General features: G+C 42.4%; 1 protein-coding gene across 3 annotated transcripts in view; it reads left to right on the top strand.

Annotated features, from left to right (window-relative positions):
- suz12a (SUZ12 polycomb repressive complex 2 subunit a) overlaps window positions 1-22,889 on the top strand; it is a 125,730-nt gene that overhangs the window by 64,378 nt on the left and 38,463 nt on the right. Inside the window, exons 15-17 of one of the 3 annotated variants that reach the window (XR_009650831.1) lie at window positions 5,949-6,028; window positions 8,363-8,729; window positions 20,318-20,561. Coding sequence is in view for 1 of the 3 variants with exons in the window: in XM_060901307.1 (XP_060757290.1) it covers window positions 5,949-6,028; window positions 8,363-8,591 (309 nt within the window). In the remaining 2 variants the exon portion in view is untranslated. Of the gene's footprint in view, window positions 1-5,948; window positions 6,029-8,362; window positions 10,578-20,317; window positions 20,562-22,889 lie in introns of those variants that run through there. The other 2 variants (XR_009650830.1, XM_060901307.1) reach the window with 2 other exon arrangements.

Raw genomic sequence — 22,889 nt, 5'->3', positions numbered from 1 at the left:
TTTTGTACTCGCCTACCACTGGTGACTGAACGACCCTTGACAACCGAAACAGTGTTTGCACTTTGCGGTGGAGTGTCAAGACTCTGTTTCCCATAATGCTCGACAAACGACGGAAGCTCCCGAGGTACAAAAAAGCAAAACTGTCAGATTAGGTCCGGTCTGTTTTCACACCTCCAAAAGATCCGCACCAGGGTTCCTTTGGTCCGGACCGAGTCCGACCTTGCAGCTCGGTCTCGGTCCGCTTGTTTGGTCCGGACCAGAGTTCGGTGGTTTGTATTCAGACCAACCCAAAAGGTCCGGCCCAAGGGAAATTTGGTTCGTTTGGTCCGGACCAAACAACGTAGGTGTGAATACGCCCTTATTTTCTATAACGCGGAGCTGTGATTTCAACAATGCAGACAAAGCAACAAGGAGCATTTCAGTTCTGGTTTTCTTAATTATATGAAAAAATGGTTTCTTGGACCAGGCCTGGTTTTTTACTAGTCATAATTTTTAAAAAGCACTCGATTAGTCATCTTTTTCATCATTAAAGTTAAAAAAAAAAAAAAAGGATTTTTTTTTTTATTTAATCCGTGCTGTTAAATGCTGATCAACAATAGCAAAGATGATGTTAAACCACAGTTTAATGACACTATATTGTTTATCAATTACATTTCCAGAAGGCATATCGGGTGAAAATTCAGTCCCGATTGCTTGAAACGGCTCTCACTGAATTCAGCGTCAAATGCAGAACATACTTCTTACACAATTAAAATGTGTTTATCTGTTCTTGAGCTATTATGACTCAAAGATTAAAAAAAAAAGGCTTAAAGTGCATATTCTGGACCAATTTCGGGTTTGTTTGTTTGTTTTAATATGAAAGTATGTCCCTTTACACACTCATCCAGAAGGGTAATTTTGCACAAGGCCATCTGTCTACAGCAGAAAAAAATAAAATAACAAAACGCGTTTGGAAAAATCCCAAGGGAGTCTGAAGCCAGAATCGTGACGTTATCTGCGGAAGCGCCAGCAGGCTGCGCGAGCTTTGCACGGTTTCAGTGCACAGCCTGTGTAGACCAAGCGCTCCCATTTCTCTCTCATTGTCCGGTCTTTTGGGAAACGATGAGTACGAATCCCATCAAGATTGGTGTTGCTACACCCTCCTACGATACATCTGTTAACCATTTTAATAATTGCGCGATAATGTTGAAGAAATTTGCAGAAAACCACCAGGTCGTTTTCTCATAAACAAACCAGTGCTGACGTAGGATTCAGAGGGAGGCGTCCCGCACGTGACGTCACGGAAATCAATGTTTGCTGGGAAATCCAAATGCCAAGTTTTTTCAGAGGCGGACCAATTCGCCTCAAATGGCTTGATTTCAACTGAATTTTTCTGGTATTGCGCAAGGTAAAAAAAAATAGCACAAAATGTGACAGATATTTGACCAAAGTTTAATATAAAATAGGAGAATTACATTGATCTTGCTCCTGAATTTACCCGTGATATGCACTTTAATTTTTAGAAAACTGCCATAATATATTCTTTATGAGGATCACATGGTCCAAAATGGGCCTCATTAACGAATGAGATCAAATGTATGTTTTTGTTTTTTTTAAATAACTTTTCGATATTTCCATGGAAATTTGCAGGCATGTAGATGGTTGTATACTGAATACAAAGTTTTGAAAAATTAGTAAAAACAAATTATGTAAATTAGTATTTAATTTGTATTAATTATGCTAATTAGGTAAACACATTAAATTGGTACACGCTCAAAGTTTCACCAAATGGCTTTATTTGTGCAATATAAAGCTGATCTTGATTCTCATTTCTACATCACAAAGAAGGAGAAATCAACATTAATTATAAAATCTGCATAAATAAGTATTGAATGTTATTCACATCTAGCATTCTCTATCAAAATAAAGTCATAAAAGATGATTTCTAATACCCTGTTTGTGTGCTGTCGGCCTTTGTATTTCAAAGTAGGGCCTACTAGTGTTTATCTGAAATAATATAAATGATTTTGATTAATATTCACAGCTTTCAAGGTGAACCTCGAAAAACTGAGAGAGCCCCATCCAATAAACAATTCAGATCAATTGAATTGAAATTGACACTCGCGTTTCTGACATCCGTTTTTTTTTAATATCTCATTCCAACCACTAATCTCAATATTTTTCATCAAAACAACTACAGTTATATTCTAAGTTAATTTTTTTATTGACAATCAGTTTGAGTTGAAAAAATAAGTAGGTAAAGCTGTGAAAACTCACTTCAAAGTCTCCCGTGAAGCATAACATCAAAACTAGCTGACGGAAAATTTTGCTGAATCCTTCATCAGAAACAGTGAGGGCGAGAGAACATCCTCATAAAAATTATCTGATTTGATATTCATGAGTAATCCAGTTGGAAACCGATAGAGAGAGCGAGCCTGAGCGCTTTCACGTGACTCAAAAAGAAAAGCGCCGGCGGTTTCCCGACATCACGCGAGCAGAGAGTGAACTCTGTTGTACCGACTTCAACCTGCCGTTACTCCCAAAGTACTGAACAGATCTTAACGAGAGAAATTTCTTTGGAGAGCAGAAATGATCAGCTTTTTAATGATGGTATTCAAGAGTTAAGAAATGACAGACCTAGATGAGCGTCTGCATGCACAATTTTTACAGCACGGCCAGCGAGCGTCCTTCAGCGGGTTTTTTTTTTTTAAAGACTATAGACCCCTTCGTATGTTTGTAAACAAACCGACCGTTGCCAGGATGCGTGCGCAGCCTGGACCCAGAAACAATGGCGCTGCCCATAGACCGGCATTATGAGCTGTCAGATTATGCCAAACAATTGTCGTTACAAGATCGAGAATGCTACATAAATAAGTTAACTCTAACAAGTGGACATCGCCTACCGGATCCGTATTTAATTAAAGAGTGGACGGACGATGTTAGTAAGTTCCCTGGTATACAATGGCCAGATATATACTCGCACCTTATTGACCAGACTTCAGTGTACACCCACGAAAAACTTCGTGCCTACAAGTCTTTAGACGCATATGATTGTGCGGGCATGTACAACTTGATTAACAATGGGACATTCATATTCATTTTGTTTTAATCAAATTATGCCAGTGATGTGATGGCAATGTGGCTTTAGCTACAACAGCAAATACCAACACTAAAGAGCAATTTGCAGGAGGTAATGGCATGAAAGGAATGATAGTGTAAAGAGTGCAGCTAAGAGAAATCAGAGCTGCGTAAAAAGCGAGAGGCAGAGAGCAGAAATGAAACTGAACGGGGCGAGAGCTAGGTTAGAGCAGTCAACGTAAGTTGGCATTTAGAGCGAGGGCACACAATTTTACCTTTCCATCCTTGCTTTAAAATTGTGATTTTCGGCATACACAAATAACGGCGGCACAAAATCTGGACTGCTTGAGTCAAGCGAGACCTCTCCTACAAACACAATTGCATGCAAAGCTAACATGCTAACAATATTCATTACATTGTGTAACTACGACCCAGCTAATCAGACAAACGTTACCAAAGTATTTTGCTCCATCAATAAACGAAGACTAGAAAGAATAAAAAAGAAAGATTTAATAAATAGCCTGATCTTACCTGTGATGAAGTGGGCGCTGCAAACCCGCGCATTTTTGATAGTGCTTTCATCCCAGTCTACACGTTTGATGGCTTGTAGCCATAGACGTCGGCGATTTTTTTTTTTTTTTTTGGAATGGGTGAGATCCTGCTGGAATTCTGAACATTTTAACCCCATCACTGCTACGATTCTGACACCCGAAAACACAACAACTAGGCATTTCTGAGTCTTTTTTGGGTCCAGGCTACGCGCGCAATTTCCGCTTACGTATGAATGACGTTTACTGCGAAGGGGTAGATACCATTAGCATGCAAATAAATCAGTTTAATCTGTAAAATAAATCTGGCATACCATCTTTAAAGGGCTGATGACACGAACATGACTCTATGCAATTTCTTAAATAAACTATACAACATGGCAAACATGTTAGATTTCTGTTATAATTACGTGAAAAGAAGCTGTTGTTACGCAAATATCCAACTTTTAATTGCACAGCGCAAGAAAACTGGGTCCGTGGCTCGCGGCCATGTTGTGACGTCAGCGGGAGAACACGCTGCGGTTCACTGGCGGTTCTACTCAATGGAAATGGCGCATGAAAACGCCGGTGAACTCTCTAGTGCTAGCTCTTCCTCTTCTGGGAGTCTAGAATTGTGTTGATCTCTTCCGAATAGAATCTATGATAGCCTACCCTCTTTACCCTTTGCCTCTCGTTGCTAGGCGGCAGTTACATGAAAGCCGCAAGCTTTCACAAGCAAATACATGACTGATATCACGCCGACTTTATGATTACATTTATGATTATCATGTAGAATCTATAGCTCTACGTACCTTTATCTTATGTCGTTTCACAACACATGTTCTGACAGGAGGACTGTCTTTGGATCCGGCATAGCTACTAGTAGACCCCCTCCGGAATACTGGCAGTGTTGCCAGATTGGGAGGAATCCTGCCCAGTTGGGCGGTTTCAAGTGCATTTTGGTGGGTTTTGAACATATTTTGGGCTGGAAAACGTCAGTAGTATCTGCTGACGTTTTCCAGCCCAAAATATGTTCAAAACCCACCAAAATGCACTTGAAACCGCTCAACTGGGCGGGAAACCTCCCAATCTGGCAACACTGTGTAGGCACTGCTGATGGTAGTAACACACGTTTGTGCTGAACTGAACACCCAAGAGATTCTTTTAAGCTGGGAAGGGTGTCAAAACAATCCAAATCGAAGTGTTCAGAGCACAGGACGGATGTTGGTGAGGGCTCCCACTTGTCACGAGTGCGCCTGACTTGCTTCACCCACTTCGCATGCACCTCGGGATCTCTGGGAAACTTGAATAAACTTACCCCATCCTTGTGGGTTTTGGAGCAAAAGCCAGCAACACAACGCGAAGGCATAATAACTTTTTTATATATATATATATATATATATATATATATATATATATATATATAAAATAATGTATAATAATACTAATAATGACAGACTGAACACCTGTCGCATCAACAACAAACTGGTAAGTTAGGAGGAAGGTTCTTTCGCTGACATCATATAGCTCCTCCTCCTCTTTCGTCTCCTGGGTGCTACAGCCCCGTCAAATTTGCCCAAATAGCCGCGTTTTTTATCATAACTTGTAAAATAGGCGCCTTCGTGAATTAATATATGGATCATCGGGAATTACTTTTTATGTTATAAAACATCGCCAAAGATGTCAAAAACGTGTCATCAGCACTTTAATGCACTTATTTGGACAAGCTGGTTGACTCACAGCAGAGTCTGGAACTTGGAGTGCGCAGCATGGAAGCTCGTCTGTCAGCAGAGCTCTTTTTATATAAAGTTGAATTTGCAGCATTCCATGGTTAGAGGATGCTGTGTCTACAGCACCATCTGGAAGGTTTTGTTTTGCTTTCCTCAAACTGATTATGATCAGTGGAGCGTGCAACTGATCTGATGCTAAACGAGCTGAGGGAATGTTTCCCAGCATGCTCATACATGACGTACTGTCGAACTGGCTTCATCTTGAGACTATCAGTTGTTTTAATCAGCTTTCTTTATTCTCCGCCTCACTGTTTTTTTGTTTGTTTTTTCCCACCACCCCGACTTGCCGAGGTTCCCATAATAATAAGTCCATGGACATGGTTCCATCGTGTATCCGATCCAAAATGGTCGGCCTAGCCAGCAAGAGACTTGTCGCTTGATGGTGTGAACGCAGATTTAGCTTCACAGTTTTTTTTTTTTAAATTAATTAATGGTTTCTATTGTTTCTGTAACACTTGTATCTCTATGCGACAGCTGATGGAAGTAGGTATTAACTTTTGCTAGCTAGCTCGCAGTCTCATCTTACCCTCACTGCTAAACTGTTCATCACTGCACTTTTATTGTCCCACTGTAGCAAATTGATGAGTTTACTGATGTCAACGAAGGAGAAAAGGAGGTGATGAAACTGTGGAACCTTCATGTAATGAAACATGGGTATGTACCTGTATTTTTCCGAGATCTTTTTATACAGAATTGGGTGCGACTAACGGTAGCACCCAATCCAATTAAAATGCACTATCAAAGTGATTTTGATACATGGCCTGCTTTAACCCAGTGACCTGATTTAAAAGGATAGTTCGGGATTTTTGACATGAATCTGTATGGCATCCCCATCAATAGTGTCGTGCAAACACACTGACTTACCCCTGACAGCATCCTGCGAGTCCAGTTCTTGTCCAGTTTTGGTCCAGACGAAAGTAGTCCGGCAAGTTTGTCGGGGTCACGAAAGTAAAACGTTTTTCGTCTCAAAACAGTACGTGTTCAAAAGAGTGATATATTTGCATCACAAAACCGTTGCCAAATAAAAAGTCAGACCTCGAAATCGCTTGGCACTATTTTCTCTCCCTCGGTATCACTGCGCGCTGCCGCCAGGTGACAGCCACGGCTGGTTCATTCATTGTTTTAGTGATGGGAATTTCGGCTCTTTTTCGGGAGCCGGCTCTTTTGGCTCTTCTTACTATAAGGAGCCGGCTCTTTCGGCTCCCAAACGGCTCCTGAGATTTTATTTTTGATTTAATTGCTGCAATTAACTAGTTAATTAATTACATTATTATTTATATTTCATCAATAGGATGTTTTCCATTTTATTTTTTAGTTTTTGTAGCCATTGTAAAGCTTTGTAAAGTATAGCAGTGTGACAATGTTCTAGCTATAGAAATAAAACTTGCTTATCAATTAATAAATTATTTTCTCACAAACATAATGCAAAACTGTGTTATATTACCAATATAAAATACACAGAAGACATCAACTGTTTATCCTTTATGGCTTTATTTCACACTCGACCTTGAACAAAATGCCACAAAATAAATTCTGAAGTATAAATCAGGCCTAAGAAACTATGAAGCAAAGTTGGAAATTATTTTAACAAACACGGAACAATGTGCAACAAAATATGTGGCACCTTGAGCGCACGTAAAAAGAAAAAAGTGCCGCACTCTGCTCCACCAGTAATGAGAAGCCGCTGGAACAGCAAATATGCTCCTGTTATAATGACTGCTGTCTCGTTGTATACCGCAGATTAATCTGGCCGTGCCAAGGCGGTCGCCGACCGAACCTGTCAATTTATGAGCGACAATTTATATCATGAGCTTTAGGAATTCACAGCAACAAAACAATGATCATGGTTGTCAAATAGACAATCATCCTTCAGCTGAGCTGAACTCTGTCTCTCTCTGAGGCACCTAAGGACAAAAAACTAATTCGGCTCCCCAACTCGGCTCCCACCGAAGAGCCGGCTCCCGTCGTTCACTTCAAAGAGCCGGCTCTTTGAACCGGATCGTTCGCGACCGACACATCACTACATTGTTTACTGCTAGCAAAGTTAGCGACAACATGTCTGACTACGACGGTGAAATGTGTGCGGAGATGCAGCCACATCTTTGTTGCTACAGCCTGGATAGTCGCAAGTGCGCACCATTTTCACAAATATATTATTGTATAGGTTATAGAAGGTGATAAATTTGTCGCTGTTCTTGCTCTCAAATTAGCTTGTTAGCGCCGCTGATCTGAACTCCTAATCACTGCCAAACAATGGGAAAGGTGTTGATTCCTGCGCAGATGTCAACATGACAGCGCGCAGTGATACCGAGGGAGAGAAAATAGTGCCAAGCGATTTCGAGGTCTGACTTTTTATTTGGCAACGGTTTTGTGATGCAAATATATCACTCTTTTGAACACGTACTGTTTTGAGACAAAAAACGTTTTACTTTCGTGACCCCAACAAACTTGCCGGACTACTTTCGTCTGGACCAAAACTGGACAAGAACTGGACTCGCAGGATGCTGTCAGGGGTAAGTCAGTGTGTTTGCACGACACTATTGACGGGGATGCCATACAGATTCATGTCAAAAATCCCGAACTATCCCTTTAAACCTCACCCTGATCTCCATTCAGTAATGCCTTGTGATATTCTGTAAGGCATCTCATTGCTGAGAATCCAATTTGGAACACAACTCGGAGACCTTCAGAGAGGGATGAAGGCACTAAAGCCATTAGACGCTTTGAAAATCCAATTTTGAAATCCGTTTTAGACATATACTGGGCATCGGGCAGCGCTGTGAGCCATATCTGAATGGCTGTGTTCCTAATCAAGTCAGGCATCCGGCTGCGTTTCAAATCAGGTCAAGTGCTGCCTTACTGAACATGATTGGCTCCGTTCCAGATCAAGTCCAGCACCGCCTTACTGAAGGTGACAAGGCCTCTCTGAACGCTTGGTAATTGGAGCAGGAATCTAATTTCCTTCTTTCCTCCCGTCTCCTTTATCAGATTTATAGCTGATAATCAGATGACTCAGGCCTGCATGCTGTTTGTGGAGAACTACGGCTCGATCGTTGCGGAGAAGAACCTGTGCCGGAACTTCCTGCTGCATTTGGTCAGCATGCACGACTTTGGCCTGGTGAGCACACTGAACATCGACCGGGCCATGTCTCGCCTGCGCCAGTTTAAACCGCCCCGGAATAACGAGAACGCTGAACCCGCGAAGGAACACGCCTGAAACTCAGCAGGACAGAAACTTTCGAACCTTTCCCAGACGACAGGAGCTGCCAGACCTCTGGATCCCGGATCATTCATTTTAACCACAAATCGGCTGAGTCATTGGAGATGATGAACTACGTTGTGCTTTGAAATAAACGTGGGTGCTATTTTTGTACTTTTTTTTTTTTTTTTTTTTTTTTTTGGGCGCCAATTTTCGAATGGAAATATTTTTAATATATTTTAACAGCGTGACAAATGGGGGTAAGACTTGGCCTTGGCAACAGGTTTTTTTTTTCTTTTCTTTTTTTTTTTTTTGGATAAATATTGTGTGTGATGCTTTTGAAACTTGTACATTTAGGCAGCAGCAGGCAATATGTCAAAAAATTGTCCAGAGGTCAACAAGGGATACGTTGGGTTACATATGATCAGCCGTCATCACGTTGCCACTTTTTGGCTCAAAAAAAAAATCCCGGTGTTTTAGAAAACGATATTGCAGGAACGTGCGCGTGTTCAGCAAGCCGACTGCGCAAACATTGACAAGTAGCTAGCCGTAAACACAATCGCTAGCATGCTAAAGATTAGCAGGAAGTCGAGGCAAAGATGTCCTCATGTGTTCAAGCTTTGTGATTGGCAAATTTAATTCAAACTCGGTCTTTGATGTCCGGTCGATCATCACAACACAGGATGCGTAATACAAAATTTTGATTTTTGGGAAATTGGAACGCAGCTGTGGCAGGAAAAACCGTTTAACCGGTTCATAAATGAATAAATACAGTGTGAATAGGGGCATCATTTCATCATGTCCAATTAGCTACTTGTTTGGTGCGTAAATCTTGATTCGAACAAGTGACGACTCTCAACACAGGCGAAGCTGAAGCTAAAACTCATCAGCTGACTGCAGATTTGACTGTTTTTGGTTTGACGTTGTGACGTATAAAACTAAAATGTTTTATATAACTAGGTAAGCAAACATTTTCGATAGCTAGCTTGCGCTATCTAAAAAAAAAAAAAATGGATCAGTATCACGTTATAATGTGAAGTTTATTGTGCTAAGTTTTTCACGTTTTAACAAATTTTCACACGCAAACTTTTCGTTATAACGTGAAGCGTTTCTTTCTTGGCGTACGCATCGTTATTGCAATATCATCCCCATCCAGCTCCAAAGTCGAACTTGTCTGATCAAATCGCCGAAATGAGCCATATTCCTCAGTTTATGTTCTCATACAAACGTGAGTTTCAGGTTGTAGCCTAACAATATTAGACTGGTACCAAAATTCAAAAAAGTGCTTATTTAAGGAGTTAAAGGCATTTTTGAGACAAAGTCGGCAAACAGTCTTGGGCCAAGTTTACATTAGACCGTATCTGTCTCGTTTTCTTCGCGGATGCACTGTCCGTTTACATTAAAACGCCGGGAAACGGGAATCCGCCAGGGTCCACGTATTCAATCCAGATCGTGTCAGCTCCGGTGCTGTGTAAACATTGAGAATACGCGGATGCGCTGTGCTGAGCTCTAGCTGGCGTCGTCATTGGACAACGTCACTGTGACATCCACCTTCCTGATTCGCTGGCGTTGGTCATGTGACGCGACTGCTGAAAAACGGCGCGGACTTCCGCCTTGTATCACCTTTCATTAAAGAGTATAAAAGTATGAAAATACTGCAAATACTGATGCAAATACTGCCCATTGTGTAGTTATGATTGTCTTTAGGCTTGCCATCCTTCCACTTGCAAGTGGTAAGTGACGCTCATGCCCGACATGCACTGAGATCACACACACAGCGGCTCAGTCCCAAATCACTGCTCGCGCGCTCTGTGAGCTGCGCAGGGCCGGAGTGCGCACCCTCCAGAGGGCGCTCGCTGTTCAGGGCGGAGTGATTTGGAGCGCAGGATGCCTGCGGAGCCGAGCGTATCCGTGTATTGGCGTTGCTGTGTGCACACTAATCGTTTTAAAAACGTTAATCTGATGATCCGCTGATACGGTCTAATGTAAACCCCACCTTATTTTGTCAATTTGGGTGTGCCGAATTCAAATCTGCAATATGCCGAGCTCTATCTGACCTCTGTTGACCTCTAGAGGTCATTGAACTTTGGGCCTGTAAACGTCTCAGCTGAACCCAGTTTCTCAGCTTTCTAAGGAATGAAATGTACTAAAATGATTCATGAAGTTAGCAAATGGCCTTGTTTGTTAAATGTTTGGGTGCTGAATTCATTTTTCATTTGTACAACGACATATGACCTCTGATAACCTCAAGGTCATTAAACTTGGCCTATAGGCCTATAACGGCATTTTTAAACTGACTTTACTCCCCCAAAAAGAATATGAACAGACAAAAAACAAATAGAAAGGAACAAATCCAACATTAAATGCCAGTCCATGTACATGTGACTTACTTTTCACAATGAGAATGCCTAGGCGATCACCTTACATAACATTGCATTACATTTAGCGGTTATTGTTTATACAAAGCTACTGAAAAAAGGACAGATTCAGCAGCATACAAAATGTGGGGGCATACAGGGTATACAGGTTAATCAGGGTTAGTATATATGAGAGTTTTTTTCTTTGTTGTTTGTTTTTTGTAAAGGCTTTACCCCGTTTAAAACAAAACAACAAAGAAAAAACCTCTCATATATACTAACCCTGATTAACCTGTATACCCTGTATGCCCCCACATTTTGTATGCTGCTGAATCTGTCCTTTTTTCAGTAGCTTTGTATAAACAATAACCGCTAAATGTAATGCAATGTTATGTAAGGTGATCGCCGAGGCATTCTCATTGTGAAAAGTAAGTCACATGTACATGGACTGGCATTTAATGTTGTATTTGTTCCTTTCTATTTGTTTTTTGTCTGTTCATATTCTTTTTGGGGGAGTAAAGTCAGTTTAAAAATGCCGTTATAGGCCTATAGGCCAAGTTTAATGACCTTGAGGTTATCAGAGGTCATATGTCGTTGTACAAACGAAAAATGAATTCAGCACCCAAACATTTAACAAACAAGGCCATTTGCTAACTTCATGAATCATTTTAGTACATTTCATTCCTTAGAAAGCTGAGAAACTGGGTTCAGCTGAGACGTTTACAGGCCCAAAGTTCAATGACCTCTAGAGGTCAACAGAGGTCAGATAGAGCTCGGCATATTGCAGATTTGAATTCGGCACACCCAAATTGACAAAATAAGACTGTTTGCCGACTGTGTCTCAAAAATGCCTTTGGGTGTCACAATTCTGGATTTTGGTACCAGTCTATATCCGTTATCTTGTGTGAAATGTTTTAACAATAATTGATGATAGCAAGGTAAATAGCTAGTGTGTTATAATATAATATAATATAATATGAAAAGCTTGTTGTAGCTTGATGTGAAAAACCTCTTGTAACCAACTTTTCACGTTATAACGCGATACTGATCCGTTTTTCTTTCTCGCTTGGCAGCAGTACGCTTCCCTACTAGCTACTTAACATCTAATCAAACTTGGCTCGCTCATACCTAGTTAGTGCTGCCTTTTGATCGCTGAACATAATTAAAGCAGTAAAAATCTGTCGTTTCTTAAGGCTGTGCAAAAGTATTGGAATAACCGGTTTACAGTTTAATTTATTCGGGGATTTCTGTCCGACTTTCACATCCCGTTTGGCAATATTCTGATGCACTGCACCAAAAAGATCTCAGGAAAGTTGAGCAGTAAACAGTACAGGTTTCATGACCGCACTGGAATGGACAGGATTTTCCTGGCAGCAGTGCTGTGGGCTGAAATGTCGAGCTGTCAAACATGCCGTGAAGTGCACATTTTCCTGGAACCGTGAGTTCAGGTTGCACATCCGTAGCTCGAGTCCGAGAAGTGGCATCGAAGGTTGGCGTGTTGATAATTTTGGCCTGGACGAAAGTTGTTGTTGTTGACCTGGACACGTGTTATTCTGTAAAATCGGTGCAAACAGGGGAGAGTTTACATCGCTCGCTCTTTGGAAATGCCTGACTGAACTTCTTAGTTTGTTGATTGCTTTAACACACCTTTAATTGGTGGAATCAGGGGAGTGAGAACAGGACCCGCACGGGGCGAGATGGGAAAAGGTGCTGAAACTCAAGTGTGAATGTTTGGAACTGTTGCACTGAAACTGGGTTGTACACACTGGGCATGTGCCGGTATTTGACGACCCGATATAATCCATGATGCTGTGAAATATCTGCATTATCTCGTTCTCTTGCTTGACATTTTAGAGTAGAAATATTACCTAGCTTGCAATATTACGTTTACCTGTGCCAGCGGTCACTGGTCAGCGTTTTCCTCACTGACCAAGCTAACTGGCTAACTCTCATGGACGCTGTCTAGCTGGGAAGTCACGTTTACAGTCTGTCAGGATTGTGTTACAGAAGTTAGTTTAAATTAACTTTTTTTTAAACTCAGCTTGAATATAACACAAGTTAAGCTAGCCGCACACTACGCCGATTTTCAGCGTACCGAGCCAACTGAAGTCGCGAGTCAGGCGTAAAGACTAGTTTTCGATGGTACCGACTCGTCTCACAGCCGATTCGAAAAACTAATCGGGAGCCAGACTGATCGGCGAGAGTCGCTAGCAATAGCCAATCATATCTTTCGCATATAACACGTGATATTTCGTGATCATGTGATTGTACACATTTGAAAATATTGTCGTACTGAGTTACAGTCTGCTCTTTTTTTGGTTCAGCTGTCTGTGAATGATGAGTCCACAGAGACGCGTTTTTAACAATAACGTGTTGTGTTGTATAAAACCAATATAAACACTTTCATCACATGCCTAATTACAACCTACACGAATAGACGTAAATAATAAATAACGGCTGAGCATTAATTATTGACTATCAGATTTCATTATTGACCACAAGATGGAAAGCTCATAACCATTATAACATCCTCTCTCTCAGGGTTTTTTCTAGAAAAATTTAGTATGAGGGCGCTCACCATGGCGGGGGGGGGGAGACGGTGCCGGTTGTCCCTCCCTGCCGTGCAAAGCCTTTGAAAAATGCTCCAATGGGACATTCTGAGGCTATCTGAGAGGGAAATTGTAACAAATTGTCTGTCAACATTGAAAAAAAAAAGAAGTAATCTTCTTCTGCCCCGGACAGTCTTTGGCTTTCTTCCGCTTCATGCCGCGGGATGACGTCTTTAAATGCCCAAGTGTCAACAAAAACAACTCGCGAACTACTTCTGTCAGAAGCTCCCGCGCCGGTGGGTGAAAGGTCATTCAGTCTCGAGAAATCTCGCTCTACAAGTCAGCTGACCTTGTATGTAACCCATGTCAAATCTCACGAGAGCAGCCGCGACAAGTAAACAACTAAACAACATGGCGCCTCAGTCTGGAAACCAAAAATTCGGATTGTTTTTGCACCGTCTGGCGGTGTATCTACTATGATTGGAATATTTTTGGAGCAATTATAACGTATTTGATGATCAGACACATTGTCACGTAGTGTTGCTGGGATGTTTTCACGGAGTCGGTAAGGGGGCGCATGCCGAGAGTAAGAGGGCGCAGCGCCCCTGTTCCCCCGTTTAGACGAAAGCCTGCTCTCTCACCACTACCCCCTACCAAGTGCGCGCTCTCTCCTCAACCTCCATCCCTCCTTCTTTTCTCCATCCGTTTTAATTTGACACCCTGAGCCAGGGTAACGAGGTGGGGAGAGAGAAAGCCGCAGTGGAATTCATTAGGCGTGCCACTGCAGGCTCTTCTCTCCTGCTGTTAATGACATCGCGGGCTGGAGGGAAAACAAGATGGCCTAGACACACACACACAATGAAATAAACATGAGAACTGTCAGCTCTGACGGCTCGCACTGAAGGGACAGAGAAAGTTCGGCCCGAGGACCTCGAGATCCTGAAAGTTCAGCGGCAGGAGCCGTGCTGCGTGTATATTATAAAGCCACTCACAAAGCTGTTAAGTTGTCACGTGATATTTAGCGGAATGTTCGTTATGATGCTTAGTTCGCATAATCTCGTTTGGTGTCGCTTCAATCGCGACTGCACTCGTCAACAGTCGTGAGTTAGTCGGGGATATGTGCGTGCCCTGTCGGGAGTCGGCTCTGAAATGGGTCGGTTCGGTACCGCGTGGATCGGCGTAGTGTGCGGCTAGCATTAGGGCTTGTTGCGAAAACTTGGCAAGCTAGCGTTAGTTAGCTTGCTAAATCTGCTTTAAAGTGATTGTCTAAGTATGAGCGTTTGTTTACGAGCTGCTCTTGGCTAACAGCTTTAGAAAGAGTTAGCTACCGTAGTGAAGAGCAAGATGTTTAATATATTGGGATAATAAATGCTAGCTAGCATTTATTAGTTACACTTGATGCTCGCGACATGTAAAGTTTTTCGGTAATTGACACCGAGTGAGTGACACCATTTTAGCCTTTTTTTTTTTTTTTTTAAATTTGGGGTATATCCCGTCTAAGTAGTACAAAGTCAGCTGTCGTTTTAGATTTTAAGCACAGATATGAAAGCAGTTTTAATGTTGCCTCTGCTTCTGAGGTGTTTAAAAATAAAAAAGCTGGCCAGTGAGGTTGGCTACAGCTACAGGTTGCAACATGGCAATTGAATATCGGCACATGCCTAACACACACATACACACACACACACACACACACACACACACACACAGGGTAAGACACACTGATAGCCTTGTGAGCAGGGAGACACCTTGCAGAAATGTTTACACTTCATTTATATTTACTTCATGCAGGATGCAGACTTTTAGTGTGGATATTCTAGTTATAAAGGTGGATTGTGGTGTGGATTTAATTTTTTTTTATATATATATTAGTGCTGTCAAAAATGTCGCGTTATTAACACGTTAACTTGACTCAATTTTAACGCCGATAATTTTTTTATCGCGAGATTAACGCTCTGTGACATGATGTAGGTTTTTCATAAGCTTTTGAAACGGCCAGGAACTTGGAACAGAGACTTTGCTTAGAAAACCGATAGCAGCTAGACTGTAATGCCCCCCCCCCCCCCCCCCCCCCCCCCCCCGCCCCCAAGAACCAGCGCGGGCAGGGCGCGCTAGTAGAGATGGGATTTATGGCTCTTTGATGGGATCCGCATCTTTGTGATCCGTTCTTTGAAAAGAGCCGTTCAAAAGACTGGCTCATTTGGCTCTTTTTAAATATTTATTCAGTTTTAAGAAGACAGTGTCTAAAGAAGCCAGATCCCTCTGAATTGTAAACTCAATGCTATCCCAGAAATCCTTCCTGTAATATGCAAATTTGGCCGCCTCTGATTGGACAGCGCGACGCATCAACAGGCAGAAAGTGTAAAAGTACAAAATGTGTTAAGTGAGCTGAAACAGTAAAGATCAGATTCAATGCAATATTTATCAACGAACAACTTAAACTTAATATAATAGTGTACTTTATATTATAATCAAGCATGTCAAGCCTACCGTCACTGTGTAACCTATCTCTCTGATTAGAGTTGTCGACTAACTCAAACAGTAGATCATTTTCACTCATGGTTCTCTTGCTAGCCCCGCGCCGGTGCTCGGCTTAGGTTTTACTTTGCAGTGGCTGTGTCAAGACGTGTTATGCTTTGCAATAAAAAAAAAAACATTGGTACAAAGCAAGCCCATTCACTCTTTTATGCTGATAAGAGAATTACAATGGTCTTTTATGTGACAAAAATGTGCGATTAAATTGCGATTAATCGCGAGTTAACTATGACTGTCGCGACATTAATCGCGATTAAATATTTTAATCGCTTGACAGCACTAATATATTTTTTTGGGGGGGGGGGGACAACGACAGTTTTTAGGAATGCACTGATCTTTTTTTTTTTTTTTTTTAAATTGTAATGGAGGGGGGAGTTTGATGCATTTCTGCACAATTTAAAATTCACTTGCAATCGTGAAGCACAAATACAGGACAAGCCTGAACTCTTATTTCTGCTCTTTTTTATGGTTACATTCCAACATGCTCCTGTGCATGGTGAGGAGCCATGTTTTGATTTTAACTCTGGTCGACTTTTTCAACGGTCCAAGTCAAAATACTGGTGCAGTCAGGAGGGCTGTAGGTAAACATCATATCGCTATAACGTTCACAGCAAGAGAACGAACCGTGGATCAGATCGGTGCATCCCTAGTGAGAAGTGCAGGTTCTTTCTTTCCCCACCCCCCCACCCCCAAATTTATATTTTCACAAGCAGCGTTTTTCTTTCCTGCTGATTGAATCATTAATTTGAATTTTCTGTGTCTCTTTTTGCTGTTTTACTTTGCTTTAACCAAAATGCAGTAGCGCTCACGTGCCGCTAATCAGGTATACGATGCCGAACGATATTCCGAATGTGAACAATCAAAATACTGTCTAGTTGTCTCATCCTTATCTTGGATACATTTCGAGACCACGGCCGAATGGTTGCAGAAGCAGCTGTGGGAGCAAAAGGTTGCCGGTTTGATTCCCTGGACCAGCAGGAATGGTTGAAATGCCCTTGAGCAAGGTACCTAACCCTTAACTGTTCCCCAGGCTGCTCTGGATAAGAGCGTCTGCTATAAATGCCTGTCATGTTATGTCTTCGGTAGAGAAGACTGTACTATACTGGAGTTTAATAATAAAGAGAACTGATGTTCGAGATAGTAAAAAAATTTTTTTAAAGAATATATTGATTGTTTCGTAAACCGTGATTCATTTGAAAATAATTTTATATGATCTAAAAATGGTCCACAAAGGCAGAATTTTCAAAATGCGTATCCAAGCCACACAACTGTCTCTGCCCATTGTTTTAATTACGTTTTTTTTCTAAATTGTCATGCCATGTTCAAAAACTCGAATATGTCAAGTCAAACTCGAAAGCATCCATGGTAACACTATGGCGCGTGGTAAATATTCTAATGTAGCACTGATTATCGGCACATAGCTAGACTGCGTAATGGGGAAAAGATGCAAAAAAAAAAAAAAAGATTATATTTCATGAGAAGGATGGAGTTGAGTTCACATACCAAAGGGAGCGATGCTACTACAGTGCTTTGAAACTCTTTTTCTTTGAGCATCCATTTTGGAGGTTTTGCTTTATTTCCTCTGGAGCTGTGTGAGATTTCTTATTAAATTCTGCAGAAATGCGACTTTAGCAGCTAAAAAGCCTTTCTTCAGCGCCTCAAATGGATACCAGCATCGTTTGCACAAGATACGGCTGGCCATGGGGGGGAAATCTATAAACTGATGAGCCAGCTTGTTGGTGCTTTTGCTCAAAAAGAGTTGTTTCCTATTTAAAATAAATAAATAAAAGATTTTTCATTGACGATGAATCATGTTGCTTGTTGTTCATTTTGACTAGCAATGATCATAAACTTCAAGGCTTTGGACGACTCACATCTAGCATTAGAGGATGAAATGGAACGCAGAATACACAAAATTATAACTTATATTTTGTTAGCTTTTGGCTACTGTTCTCTAAATTGCTGAGAAACCCACACTCGTGTCAAATAAGCGTTCGTAAACTAACAGTTAACTAGCTGGTTAATGGCATTTCCAGTTGAGCGTCATCATGAACTCGTAAAGTGAAGGGGAAGAATTCACATTTCAGACTTTTTTAAATAATTTAATATACTTCTGGTACATGGACTGATTAAACATTGCATTAAAAACCTGTCTAAATTTGTGTAGGTCCCCCTTGTGCCGCCAAAACGGTTCTGGCCCGTCCAGGCATGAACTCCACGAGCCCGCTGAAGGGTTGCTGTGGTATCTGGTACGAAAACATTGGCAGCAGATCCTTTAATTCCCCCAAGTTGTGAAGTGAGGCCTCCATGGATCAGACTTGATCTGTGGTTGGTAGAAGAGAGCAACTGGACTTGCTTGAACAATGCAGCCATCAGCATTCTGATTCGGATTCTATGACGATCCATGAGAGGATAAATACTTGATACTCCCTACTAGACAGACAGAACTGAGGATGCCTTTCGGACTTGAGGCGAAATGTCTTCAAGACTTTTCAAGCAAGTCCAGTTGCTCTCTTCTACCAACCACAGATTACTATGTACCTGGATGACTGAGTATCTTCACAGATATGGATCAGACTTGTTTGTCCAGCACATCTTACAGATGCTCAATTGGATTGCGATCTGGGGAATTTGGAGGCCAGATCTGTCATGTGCTTCAAACCATCCATCCATTCATTATCCGTAACCGCTTATCCTGTGCGGGGTGGTGGGCAAGCTGGAGCCTATCCCAGCTGACTATGGGAGAGAGGCGGGGTACACCCTGGACAAGTCGCCAAGTCATCACAGGGCTGACACTTGGAGACAAACAACCATTCACAGTCGCATTCACACCTCTGGTCAATTTAGAGCCACTACTCGACTTACTGTGAGGGGAAAACCTGAGCATCCGGAGGAAACCCACACTGACACGGGGAGAACATGCAAACTCCACACAGAAGGCCCCCGTCGGCCACTGGGCTCGAACCCAGAACCTTTTTGCTGTGAGGCGACAGTGCTAACCACTACACCACCGTACTACCCTTCAACCAAACATGGTTCGCCTCAAGCCTGGATCAGGTTCAGCAGTGACAACGACGTCGACGCTGTTTATTGCTCTCTGTGTAACTGCTACTCCTGCTGCTTTCAGGTCGCCCTGCAACTCCTTTCCAGTGACTGCTCTCTTCTCTCTCATGCTTCTTATTTTATGATAGCTTGTGTAGCTCACCTGTCCAGGGACATACGTCTGTGAAGGTTCTCAGTCATCCCGGTCATTGTAAACCATAGGTGCTAAAAAAAAAAAAAAAAGGCAACTGGACTTGCTTGAAATCATTGACAAGGTTTCAAGCTGTCCAGGTACAGTTGGTTGTAGTTCCATGAGCTTTCCACCTGCATATTATCAAACCAATTGACCTGACAGGGATGTTTCAGGCTTTGTTATGGCACTGTAGCTTTTTTTTTTATTTATTTTTTTAATAATATTGGGTGGGTTTTTTTTTTTAATAATATTGTCTTTGAGAACTTTAGGAAGTTCCTTCACCATGTTGCAAGAAGTTTTCCCAACCAATGAGGACATGCTTATAATGACACCAGGCGCAACATGGCTCCTGGTGTTAAGTAGCTGCTCGTGACCACAGATTCTGGTGGGGAAAGACAACTTTTAATAACGACAAAGCCCCACTAAATTAAGTTGAAGGGCGATATGCTACTATCTAGTGAATCTCTAGAGTAAGCAAATAAAAGGCAGTTGAGTCTCAGCAGCCATTCAGCACACAGTCGAGTGGCTCGTTTGATCTGTTTTAGATGTACCTTTGTTCAACTGTGTTCCATCCAGCAGGTGCGTTTCCTGGTGTCAGCGTGCAAGACGCACAGAAGAGCTACCATTAACCAGGGTTGCCAGGTTCTACTAAACAGCTTCATCTCAAAAATCATACAAAAGAACTGAAACAAAATTAGCCCCCAAAATTCAGGTATTAGCCAAGTAAAAAACACGTTTTTTTCTTCTTTCTTAGTGTTTGTGTTGGAAGCAAGGTCACTGTGGCGTGTTGGCTTTTCTGATGTACAGATATTATCCACTTTATAATCCACTCTCCTAATCCCTCTCCCAATTTTTGGAATAATGTTAGCTTTATTTGCTGAAATTTATTATAGTTCGTTCAATTCTGTTCAATTATTTGCTACAAAACAAGATCCTGGCAGTATGTTTAAGACGGAACGGAGCAATGACTTTGGAGTGGTCCTGTATAGACACGGCCTCAACCAATAACTATTGCTTTTGTCTGCAAAGTGTCCAATCACTATCCCTTGTATGTTCTGTCGGCCTCTTTAGTGTTGGTGGGGACCTGTCTAGGGTCTGTTCCGGAGGGTGGATAAGGGTCACTCGTCCCTGCAAAACGTCTGAAACGTGGAACTGGCTTGCTAAAGGTGCCACATGATTTGGTCTTGCTGATTCTGAATCCTGTGCCCTACTCGTTGGGGACAAGCAAGTAAGATGAAAGTTGCCCCGTATCGTTTTCTCCCTACTTTAGTCATGGCCAGATTCCACCCATCAGCCATGCTTCCTCTATGGCACATGAAGATAGCTAACCACATCTTTTCTGCTGGGCGGCACGGTGGTGTCGTGATTAGCACTGTCGCCTCACAGCAAGAAGGTTCTGGGTTCGAGCCGAGTGGTCAGTGGGGGCCTGTCTGTATGGAGTTTGCATGTTCTCCCTGTGTCTGCGTGGATTTCTTCCGGGGGCTCTGGTTCGCTGTTGAGCTGCTGCTGCCTGGTATGATAGCAGTACCTTATCCTGACATTTCTTCTGCTGTGGCTCTTCTCACCTTCCAGACCAGACCTGCCTGATGGATTCTGACACACTACTTCTGCATGGAGCTTCCCACACTCGTGACTCATGCCGTGGATGGTCCTACTCAGATATCTTAAAGATTTCCACTTCCTAAAAACAATTTACATCAAAGACTTGCACTTGCTTCAGTGGCTGTGAAGGTTCTCAGTCATCCAGGTCATTGTAGGTGCTAAAGAAGGCAACTGGACTTGCTTGAAATCCTTGAAGACATTTCACCTCTCATCCGAAAGGCTTCTTCAGTTCTGTCTGACTAGTGGGGAGTTCCAGGTATTTATCCTCTCGTGGACCAAAAGCAAACCTAAGGAGAGTCATTGAGGTCACACAAGTCATTGACCCTCTCGGTCATCCTGTAGGTTGTGAGGGTTACTGGAGGCTGGGTGTGAACGGTGTTGGCAGCCTAGTGGATCGTTCAGGTTGTCAACCTGGAACGACCATCACTGAACAGATGGGGTGGTCTGACACATTACTCATCAGCCACTTACAATGCAGTCCTTGGCACACTTCCCAGAAAACTGAATACACATCCACACCAAGACTCAGCTGACTTCAATGACTCCCTAGGCTGCTAACACCGTTCACACCCGGCCTCCAGTGACCCTAACAACCTTCAGGATGACAGTGCGTCAACGACCCATGTGACCTGAACAGCTCTCCTTACGGTTGCTTCTGGTCCACTTGAACATGAATACCTGGAACTCTTCACTCGTCAGAACCGAAGAAGCCTGTCGGAGGAGAGGTGAAAACGTCTTCAAGGATTTCATGCAAGTCTCGTTGCCTTCTTGAGCATCTATGACTTGCTTCAGTGATCAACCTCACCAGCATACTGTTGATTTGTACCATCTAAGGCAGGGGTGTCAAACCTGATCCAGAAAGGGCCTTGTGGCTGCAGGTTTTCATTCCAGCCATGCAGCAGCACACCTGACTTGGCTCATTCAATCAACTGAACTGTCTTCACACAGTCAAATACTTGCAGCCACACCCACCCTTGATTAAAGGGTGGGTGTGTCAGTTGATTGAATAAGCCAAATCAGGGTGCTGCTGCATGGCTGGAATGAAAACCTGCAGCCACACGGCCCTTTATGGATCAGGTTTGACACCCCTGATCTAAGGCTACATCCACACGACAACGGCAACGAGATGTTATTTAAAAATATATTGCGTCCATATGGCAACGCAACGCTTGCTGAAAACGATGCAATACACATGCCACACCTCTAGGGGCGCTGTAAGACGGTCCCTTCGGAGACACCAGAACAATAGAAGTAGTAAGGACGCATGCGCATAAACTATTATGCGCGGGACTTCATATTAGCCACAAAGTCAGGAAAATCTGTTCGTAAAATTACATTATAATGACCAAATACAATGAAAAGTATTTTTCCAGTCTCACCTGTGAAAGGTAATCCCATGTGATCTCGTTTGGACGGTAAACCTGTTGGTACAGTTAAACGCAGCTAATCTTTATTCTCCGCTTTGACCTATCCAATATGGCGGCGAGGATGACGTATGATTCTACGCGGAAGGCGGCGTCTTTAATGGTCCGGAATAAATTGAATGCTACACGTTGATGGATTAATTTGTTGTTTCTCACCTGTGAAAGGTAATCCCATGTGATCTCGTTTGGACGATAAACCTGTTGGTACAGTTAAACGCAGCACATGAATCTTTATTCTCCGCTTTGACCTATCCAATATGGCGGCGAGGATGACGTATGATTCTACGCGGAAGGCGGCGTCTTTAATGGTCCGAATAAATTGAATGCTACACGTTGATGGATTAATTTGCTCTTCTACGCCCTTTTTGAGGAATGTATTGTAGGACTTAAACCAACATCTGAAGAGGTGAGATCGCTCCTTTTTTTTCCCTATTTTTGCTGGCGAGATTGACTCTGCCCTAAGGGCAGAGTCTCTCTCACTTTGCACCATTACACAATAAATATTCACAGTGAAAATATTCTGTAAGCGCGTTTCATGAACCAAGTTATAGGATTTGTTGACAACTCGCATCGAGTTCGTTACACTTCTACCTGGCGTGAAGCACTCACAGTCATGT

The sequence above is a fragment of the Neoarius graeffei genome, chromosome 20 (assembly GCF_027579695.1).
Source record: "Neoarius graeffei isolate fNeoGra1 chromosome 20, fNeoGra1.pri, whole genome shotgun sequence".
In the NCBI taxonomy this organism is placed as follows: domain Eukaryota; kingdom Metazoa; phylum Chordata; class Actinopteri; order Siluriformes; family Ariidae; genus Neoarius; species Neoarius graeffei.
The sequence above is the reverse complement of the archived record's forward strand: the minus strand, read 5'-3'. Positions and strand labels throughout refer to the sequence as shown.